The sequence below is a fragment of the Aythya fuligula genome, chromosome 9, assembly GCF_009819795.1.
Source record: "Aythya fuligula isolate bAytFul2 chromosome 9, bAytFul2.pri, whole genome shotgun sequence".
NCBI lineage: Eukaryota > Metazoa > Chordata > Aves > Anseriformes > Anatidae > Aythya > Aythya fuligula.
In genome coordinates this window covers 7,181,867-7,198,930 of record NC_045567.1, presented here as the reverse complement: position 1 = coordinate 7,198,930, position 17,064 = coordinate 7,181,867, and the positions used below count along the sequence as shown (strand labels likewise).

The 17,064-nt window shown below is 34.9% G+C and overlaps 1 protein-coding gene across 1 annotated transcript in view; it reads left to right on the top strand.

Moving 5' to 3' along the window:
- Positions 1–17,064, top strand: part of CLSTN2 (calsyntenin 2) — a 276,895-nt gene that overhangs the window by 65,689 nt on the left and 194,142 nt on the right. Inside the window, exon 3 of the mRNA XM_032193232.1 lies at positions 8,822–8,944. Coding sequence (XP_032049123.1) covers positions 8,822–8,944 — 123 coding nt within the window. The remainder of the gene's footprint in view (positions 1–8,821; positions 8,945–17,064) is intronic.

The window sequence follows — 17,064 nt, the reverse complement described above, 5'->3', positions numbered from 1 at the left end:
AAAGCTAATAAGCCTGGACCATCGTCCTCCTGGATTAAATAAAGGACAGGTGCTTTGAAACAATACCTGTCCTTTACATATTGAGGTTCTCTCTACTGGAATAACGTTCAGACCCTGCTGCATGAAAATATGTAGTTTTGAACAAATAATGGAAAGATGAACATTGACACTCTCTTCTGTGTTTAAAAAGAGTATGCTCTTTTTAAATGCTCCCTTAAAATCGAAAGCATTATGATTTAGCTCATTTTCCAGGGTCTCAAATGTGTAGGTTTATGTGCTGGAGCATGACATTTCAGTGAGCTTAAATTATATAACACTCAAGAATCTGTGCTATCAAAATAGTGTGACACAAAATGAATGTATTTTGTAAAGGTTACAATTTCTTAATAGACTTATTTTTTTGTTTATTTTAGCCTCATGAAAAATTGTTTTAATTTTGAATTTTTCAAAACACCATTTTGAACTTTGATGCAGTTCTGAAGTTCTCTCTGAAATTATGCAGACATACATGTAACTGAGTCACTATTTACTAAGAAAAACTGTTCCTTGCCTAAATGATAAGGTGCAGAAAAACTAGTATCTTTGAAAATTTGCTCAGGAAATGTTATAATGTGTGCTTACAGCGTTCATTTTAGAGATGTCATAATTGAGACCATAGGAAGAAATGCCAACAGTCAGAGTTCCTTCGTTTTAATATTACAGGCCTTGGAAGAGGCATTAAATATGCAAATTTGTTCTTTAGTTAACCAGGGCACCCTGCAGATCTGTAACTCCTCAGTGATCTATCTTTGGTGCTGTTGGGGGTTATGCTGGAAACACACTGTCTAGATTAATCTGCTCCCCCGCAAAACAAACAAACAAAAAAAAACAACAAAAAGCAAAAGAAAAAAAACAAACAAACACAAAACAACACAACGAAAATGAAACAAACCAATCAACCAAAACACCTGTTTACTAGTGATTCATGTTTCTTTGCATTGCTGGATTACTTGCATTGATGTCCAGGCCATGACACAACTGTGTTTGAGTCCTTGTTCAGATGGTATCATCTGAGAAAAATCTTCAGTGGACATTTACTGTTTATTTCAAGAATAAGGACTAGTGTCAGGTGTAATCAAAATGTTTGCTGTAAACTCATAACAGAAAAATAGATCCATATTCTGAAGATCTTGCAGTCCAAATGAAAGGTAAAACATGTAAGAGTGAGGGAAAGGTGGAGTCATTGAATACTAAAGAAAGTTAATAATAAAGAAGGGTTAAATAAAAATATTTACAATATTGTGAATCTCAAGTTTTATATGTTTAAGTGAGAATTTGGCTGCTCAGAATAATGTTGAATGAAAGGTCAACACTGTTAAGCAAGATATATTAGATGTGTTTTTTTTTAGTACAACTAAATACATAGAAAGACACAGCTTAATTTGTTTATGACCTTTTCTCTCCTTGTAACACTAGAGAAAACATTTTTATGTTATTATATACTTTCTTCAAGATTTTTAACTCCATGTGTAAGGCTTTAATAGTATGTGTGCTATTGGAGTTGCCATGGCTCATTGTGGGACAGGCTTGTGTGATTCTAGTCCTGCTCCTGCATATGTGGTACACAGGCAACTCCCTGGTCTGAACACTTAGACATACAGACAGTGATTCAGAATTCAGTTTTGCACACTAATCTATTTGTCATGACACATATTAATAGATAAATGTGTAAGGACTGGACATCTAAATCAAGGAGATGAAATTTCTCTTTTATTAATAAAAAAGAACTTGTAAGCTTAGAAGTAGCTTAAGGCACAGAGAGCGCAATGGTGTGGTCCATTACCTAAAAGACAATGGTAAGGCACAGTGTAAAATTTTATTTGTATATGCATATGTAAATTCCAAACCTGTTTTTCAGAAATAGTGATCACAAGTAAAAATATTGATTATAGTTTTATATATCAATATTGTGGGTAGAGTTTTATGAAATCTGTAGCTTAAAATATTTTTTTTCCATGTAGAGTTTGGGGTTGACCAACGCATTTCATTAAGTTCCTATTAAATGTTTATATTGATGTGGTCAGTATTAAAAAGAATAGTCCTCCTGCAACCCAAAAAGCATGTGTATTTAAGAATAATGTATAATTAATAATAATAATAAAAAATAGCATGTCAAAATAAATACAGAATACATTATTTTACTTTAGAAATAGTGTATAGACTACAGCCTGATACCATCGTGCAGCTTTTGGTCAAATAAGTTTGTAACAGGAATGAGCTGCTAACAAAAGAATGTTCTACCTCAGGTTTTTATGTAAGAACAATTTTTTCTAATGGGACTTATTACTGGAAGGCCTTCACTGGGGGGCCAGAAGATGTGCTAATCGCAGAATACTTTCTTGTGCAGTCTTTGGTGCAAATTAGGCTTTTGTTGTGCAGTATGATCAAACGAATGCCACTTATCTTTGGATCTCCAATGAGTAATGTAATGTTGCTGAGATGCACTGTTAATGTATTCTTTAGTTAAAATGTTCCACAAAGAGTTCTGGGGGAATCATGTCTTATAGATTACATAAATCCTGCTTTAACTGAATTTAGTGTCAAAACTCACATTGCCTTAATTAGGGTAGGAATTTCACATTATTATTTTATGTAGAAACACATAGAACAGTATAATTTAAACCTATCAAAAAGTAAATCATGAATGTAACTACTGGGGTTTGAGTAATTCAGGCAGTGGCATCACACAGAGAACTAGGCATGTTGTGAGACTGAAGAATTTTTTTCTTTACAATTTATCATTGGCAAAACATACAGAAAGTGTACCTATGTTGAGTCTCTTTTGTTTGTAAGGGACCCATAGCATTCTGTTTTTCTGTTGAAATAACCAGTCAGTGTTTCATTCTCTAATGCTGAGGAAGATTTAACCCTGGGAATCACAAACATTTACTTCTCCTACTTCCCAGTGATTTTCAGTATTTAACTTAATTTCTTTTCCTTCAGAGCACATTAATCCATCTCCCTGCCTTCTCTGCCTTCTAGAGGAAGACTTAATTCAAATCTTTACCAAATTACTAATCCCCATTTGTTCACTGACCCAATCCCACAAATCTGCATATTTTCTAAACGATTTGTCCTCATCTGCTACTGTGTGAGATTTTTGATTTTGTTTCCAGCCCATTCTGTATGCCACAGTATGAATTTACATGTGCACAATCCAGTCTGATATCTGAACTATGTGAAACAGAAATAGTGAGCGAGACCTCTGGCCCTTATTACCCCACAAGTCTTCCTGAGGTGTTTACACAGCAAATTATAACCCTGCAGGAGGAGTGGAATACAAAACTCATGGCATTCAGACTTGGGAAGGAGGGTTTTTGGGTATAATTGCTCATTGCAGATGCCAGTATGTCATCTGCATCGTTAGGAACTTTTGTTATTCAGTATTTTCTTAATAGGGCGTTAGAAGCACTCTGTTTTGCTGTACAAGATAAGGGCTTGTAGTGCAGATTCCATAAGGCATGAAAGATTAATGGGATTTTAAGTATACATTTAAAAGGCTTTGGAAGTTTCCTCAACTTTGGCTGATTTTAGAGGAAGGCTTTTGTCACACAGGATTCCAGCGGGCTGAGGTAAAGCTCATTGAAGATAGCAGATGAAAGAATTAAAAAAAAAAAACTGATCTGAGTGATAAGAAAGTGTAAGTTTTCTGCTGATTTTAATGTAATCAATAAACTCTAAGCTAAAGATAGAGATGAGAGAACACATTGGTACATTTAAATGTATGGAAAATAAGTCTGCTGTTTTGGAAAAAAGAAAACATTTGCATTAATAAAACAGTTTTTAAAGCATATAATTCGCTTCCTCAAGGTTTAGCCTCCTAAAGTTTGGAAATCAGCATTTAATTCAGCTAGACAATATTGACTCTACCTTAGTGTCAGTAGTTGTAGCTACTAGTCTTCACTTTTTTTCCTGTCATAGTTCTTTTTTAAGGTGTTATTTTGGATCAGTGATGTTTTCTGAGTATTGTAAGTTAGGAATCATCTAAAATTTGGAAACATCGTTGTACTGCATTCTGTGTACTCTTGCTATCTTCTTCCCCCCATGCCAGAAGTGCCTATTTTGGGGTATAGCTCTTGTAAGATACACATTTTGTCCATATTATGATTCAGTTAATAATACTTCTGCACAGACAAATTGCAGCTCTGTTCACAGGCATTGTGACTTGGAAGATTTGATTATTAGAGACTATGATTGCCTTTAGAAATCCCTGCACACGTCTTGCTGTGTGATAAACTAGGTAGTTGTCTTTCAGCTCTGTAGGTGCGCAAGGGTGGAGTTTGTGTACCTGGAGTCATACCCATAGGAAAGGTCTTTAGGCAGGTTGCAAAAGAGCTTGAGGAAGGCACTTGGTATTAGTTTTTCCTACTGCTGATGTATCAATGTTTTATCTGTAATTTTGTTCTCTTGGGTTCTGCTGCAGAGCTTCCTGGCCAACGTTTGGTGCAGATGTTAAGTACTCGGATGGAATCATTTGTGAGTGATTTTGGCACATGGTGCTGGCTGTTCTTTTTACTAGACGTCAGGTGGCAAGTAGCAGGGTGGGTTTTTGAGTGGGCTACCTGTAGGGGCCCACACCCAGGGCACTTCACAGAGCATGGCAAAAAGGCACCAAAGTAGAATGAGGGGGTTCGGCATATTTTTTCAGATTCTTTGTGTCTTCCAGGTGTTCTCTGTGTTCCTCTGTTTTGGCTTTTGTCCTTGAGTTGACTTTCAAGACCATGTTTCTGGGGGCATGGAAGTTCCTGCAGACTCAGGAGTTTGTTTTTCTTTTGCCTTTCTTTGCTTTGTTCTTTTTCAAGCCACCTGCATTTGCAGATGCAGCACAGAGTGGCAGTTTTCTACCAAGATGGGTTTAATTAAATCTAAAAGCTTGTAATCACAAGCTTTGGTGGGACAGACTATGAAAATGCAGTGTAAATGGTGCATGCAAATTTTAATGAAGTGACCTCTAACTGTAATTAAGCAAAAAGATAATTGTGTTATCCTAGATGCTACAAATTATTTACATTACTATTTTATATGGATGACTAACAAAGTATAGGAAGAGGAAGCAAGTTTTAAAAAAAAACAAACACAGCTTTGGTATATTTCATCTGTATGTCTTAAATATCTGTATGAATACATGAAAGCATGGTACTGATTTCGCCTTTTACCCAAGTAGACAAATGCAAGGAAAAGATACCTGATCAAGAGAGAACTTCTTAAAAAGTACTGCATATATCAGTCAAATACTTTCATTTTTTGATTGCAGATCTTTTGTTTTAAAACAACAACAAATAAATGAATAAAAGACAAACATATATATATATATATATTTTTAGAGTTATTTTAAGGGTGTGCTGCAACTTAATAGAGCTTAGAAGGAAAAGTGATTTTCTTTCTAGCTCTTATCTGCTGAATTTTTCACTTGTTTGCTCATGAGTTGTGCTTGCTATAGAGTACACTGCTCTCACAGTTCTTTAAGTTTTCGCATATGAACCTGTATATAAATTTCTGCAATCATCTTTAGCAAACGCAAATCCAAAAATTCAGTTTCCCTGTCACTTTCTTTTATAGATAGCTGCTAACTGTATGCACTATTGAGAAACACTGAAATATTTTATTTTGGTAACAATTGTTACCGCTTCCGTTTTTAAGATAAAATGCAAAATTCCCTTTAGTTTATAAAGTTTATAAACATTGCAAAAATGCTGATGTTAATCTGTGTCTCTAATAAACACCTTGTATAATAGGGATTATATAATCTCTTACATGATAAGAATTTCATTTTTCTTTTAAATTTCTATTTAAACATGCTATTTCATGTATTGTAAAGTAGACAGCATGCTAAAATGTTTTTGCTCTGTTTTTTAAGTAAATGGAGTGTGGCATTGCTGTAACTTTAACCTAAAATTTTGGCTATATTACATTAACTGAGAAAAGAATGGACTTTTAACATAGATTGGGGGACACTTTAAACTAAACGTGGATCAAAAGGAAAGGTGTAACTCTGTGTGTGTGTGTGTACGCATATAAAAACATATTCAGATAATGGCTTTGTGTGTCTGTAATAAAGGTAAAATTCTTAAATGATCCATTTGTCTCATGGGCTTTCTGTAATTTTCTACCTATTTTATATACGTTGTCTAAAACAAATTCTTCCCCTAAACATGAATACAGCCTGGTTATGAATGCCTGCCTATCTCAAATTTCTTAAACTCTTTTTCCTACAATACTAAAAATAATTATTTGAAGGTCAGAGCTAGAAAATTGGAAGGTAAAAGAAAATTCTGCTTAGGTTTACAGGAAGTCCTGTTTTGAACAGATCCTGCTCTAAGGAAGAATTATTAAGTGGTTGAGTTGCATGTGCTGTTTTTTTTTCAGTAAGCCAACATTATGAAAGTAGAGAAAGAGGAGAAATTTCGTGTTTATAAAGCAGGTATTGCTAGAAAAATATCTAATTTGTATTTTAATGCATTTAATTCTAAAGTATCCTGAAGTCTGACTAAGTAGCTAGAACAGGACAGGACGAAACACTTAAAAAATCCAGTTACCACACGATACACGTAGCTTGTGTAGTCATAACTGTTCATTTAGAGATGCTTATAGTAAAAGCTTGTAAATAATTATAACTTCCATTGTATTTTCCTTTTATTTTATTGTTCTTTTTTTTTTTTTTTTTTTTTTTTCCTGCTGAACTGCTCCGCAGGGTGTAGGACTAAATTGTAGCAATTGTTCCTAATGTACTTTCTCCTCTTCCTACCCCAACATCATCTATGGAATTATATTGCTGTCATTCCCTTGACTGTTGTTATTGCTCATGGGATACTAATGGAAAAAAGACTTGCAGAATTTCAGTTGCTGAATACTGTGACTCTTCCTTAAGCAAAAGTGTCAATGAAATTATTCTGCAGAATATGTTGCAGGAGCAAAGAGTTTTTTCTTGTTGTTTTGTAAGATCTTAGGCAATTAACAAAACCAGCAGGAAAGAAAATCTGGATTTGGTTCTTTTAGTTGCATAAGGACTTTGCTTTTAATAAACTCCTATTTACTCATTCATTTATTGTTAAATTGTATCTGTGTTCAATCAAGAGATGGATTGTTATTTTGTTCTGCATATATCAATCAAACTCAGTCATATCAGAATACAAGTGGAGCATATTTGTGTGTGAATGTTTCTGTTAAGAAATTCGCCTATAACAGATACAGAATACTTCAACTGCCCTGCAAACTGGAATCCCACATCCCATACAAAGCTCTTAAATTGTGTCCATCACTTCTCATATTTCAACATCAAGACTTTTGACCTTCATCCCATTACATAAGCTTGCCAATCTCTCTTTTGGCTGTATAGTCGTTACAAAAATGAAGAGATTTGAGTTCCCTGTTTTCCATTTCACCTTTCAGTGACACATCCCCAGTTTAATCTTCCCATTGCCTAGTTATTGCAAAAATGGGCAGAAACACTGGGAAGATGAGTATACCTTCCTCTGGAACAATATATACACCAACATATAAATTAACTGAAAGTTCTCATTTTAGTTGTTGTAATATAGAATATTTTTGCTCGTTCTTGTCTGAGGGCTTCTGCAGAAGACAAAGTTTATGGTAGGGGTTGTGTGTGTGTGGGGAGGTTGTGTGTTTTTGTTTGTTTTTTAAATGGCATTACTGTAAACAATCCCACTTGGTCCTATTTGATTTTAAGTGTCAACCCTCTGTCTTTTGTTGAGGTGATTTCTGTTACTTCACCAGATATTTTCATCAGCATCTGCTACACACACCTGAAAAATATGTACAAAAATTATCTTGCATTCGGACTCGGTGGAAATGTGTTTGACAGTGCAGTGTGTAGAACTTTCTTTAAATTGCAATTTGTTAAGGTGAGCACAATTGTATTACTTCTGTAGGAGCTCCAAAAACATAGAATTCAGATTATGGCTGTTGGGACAAAATGCTATTTATAAGCATGATGAAGCTGTGCCTGTTAGAAAATAAAACAGGAAAGCAAACTGCATTATCATCTTGTTACTATGCAATAAGTAGTAGATAGTTGGTGAGAGGGAGGCATGATGAACGGGTTCAGGAATAAGACAATCTGATGATACATGGTGTATCCCCTATTTGAAGGTATTTATTGTGCGATCCTATTATGTACTTCAGAACTAGAAAACCTAACATTCAACAGCAATGTTTGAGGGACAGGTGTCCCAGTTAAAATTCAGATCCCATTTAAGTATCACTAGAGCTGGTTGAAGGGAAAAGAGGTGGTTACTTTGATTAGTGATTAAAATTAATAAACTTTTTTTTTTTTTTCTCTACAAGATGCAGGTCATTTTAGATTTTTTTTCCACAAACATTAAATGAGAAGTCGACTGGGAGTACAATATTCTCACCTCCGTTCTGCTTACCTCTTGATTCTTGACAAGAGTTATGTTTCTTTGGACATCCTTTCTCTTGCATTAGTTTTGCAGCTGAAAACAATTCCGTCAAAAGTGTCTCTGACCCTAATTATGTCTGACACTTGGGAACACATTAAAAATATTTTGAAAATTGGCTTTTTATTTTTGATGTCTTAATTGGAGGGACGTCTGTAAGTGTTGTTTTCTTGTCAGTGAATTGTGGTACAATATACGTATCATTTTGTTTTCATATTTGAATGTTTTTAAAATCTTGGGATCTAGTAAGCAGATTTAGAGTAATATTGGATATATATTAAATGATTTCTCTTTTAAAAAATAATAAACTAATTGTATGTGAATATTAATCAAATTAATTAGGCATACTATTTTTTCTTCTCTAGTGAACAAACATAAACCCTGGATTGAGACATCATACCATGGAATCATAACCGAAAATAATGACACTGTAATTTTGGATCCTCCTCTTGTTGCTTTGGATAAAGACGCACCTGTTCCCTTTGCAGGTAGGAATATGCATTAGCAGTAGCATTTAAGCTTATGGACTGCATTATAAAGTTATTAGCGTTAAGGAATTAATCTGTGGTGCAGGAAGAATGTAATCTGAAGGATGTGTTTAGAGGCTGTATTTGAGTACTCAGGACTTAACCATAGACCCTGCAATGAGATGTCTTTTACAATGAATGTGTCTGCTCATTTGTTGTTAAGTAGAAGTGATTATAAACAGCGTAAAACAGCAGGCATGCACTATCAACATTTTTTAATGAAAACACAGGAATCATATAATGAAATTTGAATTCACTTTTATAGAAACTAATCATTACAATTGCCTAAAGTAATAATATGTATTTAGTTCTGTTTAGAAATAACAGCATTTGTTCTTCTCTTCCTGTTCCACTCCATGACCTAAACCTGGCTATAGGCAAATTATGTGAAAATTATTTAAAGATGCTGAAAACTTATGTTAACTACATTAGTACTTTATAACTGTCAAGACTTGGGCAGAAAATTTAAAGGAGATTTTGAAGATTTGTATGAAGATTACTGCATGCTAGATGAATGTCTTACAGACGTTTTACATTTATAAAGCCTATTTTCCTGATACTTATTCTGTCATACTATATACTTAAGCAGCAAAGAGTACTTTTGCACATCAAACAGATTTTCTCTTAAATTCCCTGTTTCATTAAGAATATCTATTTTAAGGAGATGGGAAAATATTAATGCTTCACAGCTGTACTGAGATCCTAAAATGATGCTTTTTTTAAAAAAAAAAAAATAAATTGTTTAAGAATGTTCATCTTGTATAAGGAAAGGAACTGAGGAAGATTAATATCCTTAGAATGCTCTTGTGGAATACAGTTATAATCAGTAAGCAGTAAGTCACAATACTTGGTCCAAAAAGCATTTTACAGCAGCATCTCAGTATTGTTATTAGCTATTTTCTGGCATATACTGGAATAAAGCATATACTGGCATAAACTCATTCCATGCAAGACAGGGATTCACAAATGTTTTTATATACTTAACCTAATTTTAATATCAAGATTGGCCCGTGACTCATGGTCCCATCCCGTCCCCCGTCCCCCCCCAGGTTCTTGGTTTTGCAGAACATTTTTTCCTCAAACATATGTGCAGGGGGGATATTCAGTGCAGAGGACTCAACTAAATTCAGTCAGAGATGAAAGCCTCAGGTAGCATATATACATGGACACAACCTGAGCACCAAAGACTTTTGTCCACATATCAGTTTCTATGACACCGAGTTACTTGCTAATGGATGCATAATCAATGTGTATTCAGAGGTAAGTAGACAAGCCCCTATCTGGGACATGCTAATTATAATTAGGACAGGAGTGTTTCATAGAAAGATTCTCAGGATAAGATATCTTGATTCTTGATTCAGTAACTATTATTTTAAGCAAAGGGAAAAAAAAATATATTTTTTTCCAAATATTTTTTTATACATTTATGAAGAAACTACCATATTTTAAAACAAAAACTGTGGAATGGGACTTCAAATGATAAGCTGTTTTCCACAGTCTGGACTATTGCGTCCAGTTCTGGGCCCCTCAGTTCAAGGACAGGGAACTACTTGAGAGAGTCCAGTGCAGAGCCACAAAGATGATTAAAGAAGTGAAGCACCTCTCTTACAAAGAAAGGCTGAAGGAGCCGGGTCTCTTTAGCTTGGAAAAGACTGAAGGGTGACCTTATTAATGTTTACAAATATGTAAGGGGTGAGTGTCAGGAGGATGGAGCGAGGCTCTTCGTGGTGACATCCAATGATAGGGTTCCATGTGTTTCCCTGTGACCTGATCTAGGCGTTCCTGCGCCAGCAGGGGGATTGGACTAGATGATCTGTCATGGTCCCTTCCTATTCCTAACATTCTGTGAAGGTCTCTTCCCACCTAGATGATTCTATTGCTCTATAATGTATTTGAGTAATTTTTTATTTATTTTCCTTAATGCTAACTTTCACATTTATATGCAATTCATTTTTCCAAATGTTTGTGTGAAACAGCAGTAAATGTAAGTTTATTTCAGCAAGGATTTCATCTCATTGTGAAATCTTCAGCTACAGTTATTTAGGAATAAAGATCAATTCATAATGAAAAGATATCCTTTTCGTGTGTCTGCAGTCCATCTCATTTGCTTCTTTCATTTGCATTCCTTTGGGAACCTTACAGAGATGTTAATCGTGCTGTTTCCAGTGATACTTCTTCAAACTGTTTACTGACTTCTTTTTTTTTTTTTTTAATTTAACTTCTTCATTTATTAATTCTATTCATATTTTAAGAAGCACTATGGGATTTGGGATGGAAAATACTTGGTGTGTATTACTGACATTAATATTTCAACTTATTTCCAGGTAGTAATGTGCTTTTGACCTCATGATCTGCAATCCAGTTGTAACATTATAATAATTATTGAACCCTTAATTTCCTCAAAGGACCTGGATTCCCTGTCTGTTTTGAAATACCTTTGTGTGTTTTTGTTTTAAAGGTTCTTGCCTTTTTAATTGTTCGAGTAACATTTCTTCTTATTTCTGTTTTAAATTTACTATTTAATATCAGGTAATTTTATTTGGCTTCGTAACATCCATAACATTATTATAGGTCTTTAAGTAAAATTCAATTTGTGTAATGTGTTTAGTAGGAGCAAACTGAAAATGCGCACAGCTGTACACATTAACAGTATTCACTAGCTCTACATTTGATAGTATCTTAATGTGGAGTTTGTTCTATGGCCATATTTCTTTCTTAGGTGTGGGAAACTTCTACAATGTAATATATTGGTCTTCAATGGTGCAAGAGAATCAGAGCTCCAACTGTTCCTTCCCCATTGCCCTACTAATGTATTTTTTTTTTTTGTATTTTATCCACCTATTTTGTAAAAATTTATAAATTTTTAATCTTTCAAAAGACTTTTCCGTGAATTGTTTTTTAAAAATGGTCTCAGATTCAAGAATTTATCATATCAGGGCAAAGTTTCTGACCTTTGTGCTTGGATACCTACTTAGACTTCCTTGGATAAACTATATTAAGCCTAAATGTATGTGTCTTCTTCCTTTAGAGCTACAGCTGCTGCAGTAGTTTACTTGCAGATTTTTGGCTGTTCATCAGTACTTGTGTTGGTTTATATAAGGAGGCATTTGTTCTCAGTAATACCAGTATGTATGTAAAGAAACAAACTGCCTACCAAATTGCTATATTATCCTTTCAGATTTAATCCGGGTATAAGTTCAATAGAAACATAAAACTCAATTAATGACAAAAAAAAAAAAAAAAAAAAAAAAAAGCTCTGTTAGCCATCAAGTTGATATTCCAAGGGAATACCTCTGTAGGTGCATAGCCAGATGTTATATGGACAGTATAATCTTTCTTCTTTTCTTCATGCTTTCTCTTTTAAGTGTTCATCTTCCATAAATGACAGGCAAATTACAGGGTTTATCACTACAGGGTGACAGGTCAGAGTAAGTAAAATGCACAGTTATTCTATACATTTATTTAATTTATATATATGATTCTATGATATATTCCATATTTTTATATATATATATATATATATATATATTCCCAGTGAGGGCATAGTCCTTTGGGACTATGCCAAACCTGTGGAAGTAGGGAAGTGTGGAAGTCCTTGCATTTATGGCCAAAGTAAGGACAGCTTCAGAAAAGAGGTGCACAAGTGTTGAGGCAGAAAGTGTTGCCTCAAAATGAGTGCACTGGGGCCACAGGTCAGAGAATATAAACTTCGCTGAGTTTTGTCTCCAAATTAAATCTGCATTCTGCTTTATAAAACAAAGTTATATGGGATATCTGTGGATATGCCAACACAGTGGTCTAAGATTATAATGATGATATAAAGATTTGTGGTACCAATAACAGGTGCCAATGGAGAATGAGATTATGCTATTTTTTCTGCAAAAGAAAGCACAGGTCCACTGTACTGCCCTGGCTTAAAGGAACCAGGGAGGGCTGTTTGTACCACTCTGTATAAGATCTCTTAGTTCAGCAATAGGAGCCTGGAAATAGTGCAGGTTTTCCAGTTCTGAGCTGTTTATTATCAAGGATCCTTTGAGCAAAGTACAGATTGCATTGCTCCTGTTCATTACCCTGGTGCACAGGTGGTTTACACACTTCATATGTTGCATCTAAGCAAAGTATCTTTCACCTGATAGCTGCTGAGTTACTAGGAACAAAAGCAGAACTAATTTATTAAGACACATTTGATATTCATCTGTGATTCTTATCTGCCCCCCAGTGCTTTTGTTTGCTTTCTATACCAGTTCTTATATTCTTAGTTTTTAGTTAAAATGTTAGTTGTGGCATAGACCTGGTCTTTTTCTGTTTTCTTTTATGGAAGCTTTAACTTAGTTAGAACACATTTTAACAATTTTTTTTCCAAGGCTACTGAGGTAAATCTTGTCAATCCATTCTGGTAATACACACATTATCATGCATGTCAAGTCCCTGTTCACAGAGTGGTCACAAGAGAAAATCCCTTCAGTCAGCACAGTTTTTTTCTCCTTTGTCATATTTTTGAAATCAAGAGTGACGACAGGAGAAAGAAATCTGTGTAGTTGCCACCTCAGCAGGTCTGTGTTTCCAGGGAGGACTAACAGGAGATTTAGAAAATTCCTAAGCTGGCCTGTGAAAATGCTGGCTACCTGATATGATCAGCCTCTTTCATGACTGGAGCATGAAGAGTTTCACAATATTGCAATGAACTGTCTTTGGTCTTAAGAATTTATTGTGAATTGCACAATAATCAGTGTACATGTAAAACTGTAGTTCTTGGAATTTTCATTGAATTAGTATGCTCATTTTTTATTTCATATTTTTATTTTTAATGCAAGCACATTTTTGCTGGATTCTAGTTTTAAAGGGAATTTTTAAAATACTGTTGTGAATGTCTAAATGCCATTAACACCCGGGACGCAGCCTTATGCAGGGTACGACAAAATAACCATGAATAAACTGCAAGTCCTGTAGATACAGGTTAGGCCTAGTCTGTCTTCTTAAGCAGTATAGCATTAACTGTAGAATGAGCTTCCTTACTCTCTAGCAAAATCCATTGGATGAATCGTAAAATAAGTAAAACAAACCAAAAAAAAAAAAAAAGAAAGAAAAAAAAAAAACCAGAACTCTTAAAAAGAAGGAACATAAATTTAATTAGACTTGCACCAACCTGCAGGTTCAGCTGGAAATCACTTCTAGGATATGACTTTCAGGCTTAGGAGTGGTTTAGCTAGAAACAAGGATGAGATCATGCTGAGATCATGAGATCAGCTGAGCTGATTTGACAGTGGTCCATTTTTGTGATGGTAAGAAAAACTCACAGAATGCTGGAGGATTTTGGAAGGCTATTTGGAAAGGGCACCTGTCTATGTTTTAATTACAGCAACACCGTTTCATTAGTATTGTGCAAAAATGGAGCTGAAAGGAACCTCAGGATGTCTTCAGTCCATCCTCCTACCCAAGACAGGACCTATTATATCGGTGTCATTCCTGATAGTTTTCTGTCCTAACCATAAAAATCTGTAGTGACAGAAATGCAACAGATTTTCTGGGCAGTCTCTTCCACACTTTACTGTGCTCATAGTTTTTTGTGACGCCTAACCTGAACTTTCTGTGCTGCAATTTTAGCCCATTAGTCTTTGTCCTATCCACCGTGGATAGGCAGAGGAGATTATTGCCATTCTTTTGTGCAGCAACAACCTTTTATGTCACTCCCTGAAAGCACCGTGAGCATCTTAAACAGCACAGGAGCTTCAGCTGTCCATTGTGTTACTGATAGAGAAGGGAAGCAGAGAAATAGGAGGTGACTTTGAGAGCAATGAGATGATGAATGCCCTTTTCACCTTGAAAGTGAACAGCCTAACTCTTCACTGTATCACCATTATTAGGCTGATACAATTGCATGAGTGAAGTGTGTTCCACCAAGTATAAACTGGGTAATTTCATCGCTGTAAGTTGGACCCATTCAGTCTGAAGCTGCTCTTACATTCTAGATAGATTTACAGATAGCCTTTTTAAAAAAGGTCAAGTGTGTGTCTTACTGGCTCTGCAAACACAGGTACTCTATCTCAGAAACAATTGCAAATCAGACTTCTTTTGCAGATGGAGTCCCAGTCTCTGACAACCATTTTGGCTTTGCTAAAAATCACTGTAAAGGATGAGTAGACAATAAAGCCACCAAAGAAGGATGTCTGAATATTCACTAAGCTACAGATTACATCCACGAACTCTCCCGAATCATACTTCTTATTTTAGCAGCTCATAGGAGTGTGTATTCTGAACAGCACCACAGCAAAATCCATTAGTTATCAGTCTGCTTACACCCAGGGGCTTGAACGCAAAATCCTCTTTCTCTGATTGAAAATGTGCAGTGTCCATTCTTCTTGTTTGCTTATTTACTTTTATTGATAAGCAGTGGCATTGATAACATAAACAGTCTTTTTGGTACAAAAAAATAGGGAAATTATTGTTCAAATTGTGTCTTGGAATACTGTCTTTTTTAAAACTCACTACTGGCAAGATGTAAAGCATGCTGTCAGTTTCATAATGCCCAGAATTTGTTGGTGTTAAATATTTCTCTGTGAAGATGATGCATGATCAAAAAATCTGAACTGTAAGTTAACCCATGGACTATTGCTGTCATTTGTAATGAATGTAAAATTCAAAAACAGAAGTTTAAAAATTCAGCAGGTGATTTATTAATGCAGTTTAATTAGCTAAGACTCTAGCCTTTAAAGGCAAAAATAGAATCTCATCATTGTGATCATGACCTAAGGTAAAATAAAAGATTGGCAGCAGCACAGTCAGCTCAGCTTTGACCTGAGGGTGCTGTTTGCCATCTAGTAAAGTGAGGGTGATAGATGCTCAGACCTCCGATTAAGAACACACCAAAAAATATCACTCTGACAGTGACCTCTGTTGGTTAGTCCCTGAAATTCAGAGGTGAAAGTTTTGTTTTTTCCTCTTGAAGTTTTTTCCTCTTGAAGTTTTTGCCAATTAGGCTTGATAGCCTTTCATATTCATTTTGACAGTACTGAAAAAAGTAGGTCACAAGTTTCAAATGAAGACTAAAGGTTCAAGAACTCAGGCTGTTTTGATAAAACTCCTAGTAGCTGCTGAGTGGTCTGTCATTGTAGAAGTATGTGGCTAGGAAGAAATTCAGTCTTTAATGCATGGACAGTAAGGAAAGATGCTTCTGGCAGACAAAAACAGTAATGAATGAGAATGGTGGAAATAGACTGTATTTACTATACCTAAATATGATAAATTATGTGAAGCCAGAAAGAAGCAAGTAAAGTAACCAAGTAATTATGCTTTGATCATATTCACTTGGGCTTTTAGGCTTATGGATAGAAATAGAATTTTTATGCTTATTGCTTTGAAGTAAATTGGAACTGTTTTGAATATATATCTTTTTAATATAAATAAAACTTGATCTTTGTAAAATTCGGGCAGAATATTACAGTGGATGTGCAAATGTGCACATGAAGACAGGGGAGGAATTTGTCATTTTTTGATGCTGCAGTGTCATGCTAACTAATTAATCGACTATTTAATTAAAACAGGTTATTAGTGAAGTTGCCAGGAAAATAGCATCTGTCATTAAAGTTCTGGGCTAGAACCAATAGACCTGTAGGTCCCAAAATCGGTAGGTACTGTTAGGCTGTAACTATGGATATAGATTTTATCACACACCTCCTTTGAAACTAATGAAGCCTTGTTGTATGAATGCCTTTAGGTTTAATCAAAAAAATCAAAATTTTAGCAGCTTGTTAATGTCACCATCAGAACTATGGCTAGTGATTACAAGATAATCCAGTTAAAAAACAAAACAAAACACAAACAAACAACAACAAAAAAGTACTTCCTTAAAGAAAAAGAAAAAGCCAAACAATTCTATTCAAAGTAGCAAAGTTCTCTGTCAAATTCAAATGAATTTTGGGAATTACTGTTTCCTGCAGCCCTGTCCATAACAGGATACTGAGAGATGCAGTTTTCTTTCTGCTGTTCCTAACACCTTGCAGGTTCCTAAATCCTAAAACAAAAAACAAAAACAAACAAACAAAAAAAAAAAAACCCACACACAAAAAAACAAACAAACAAAA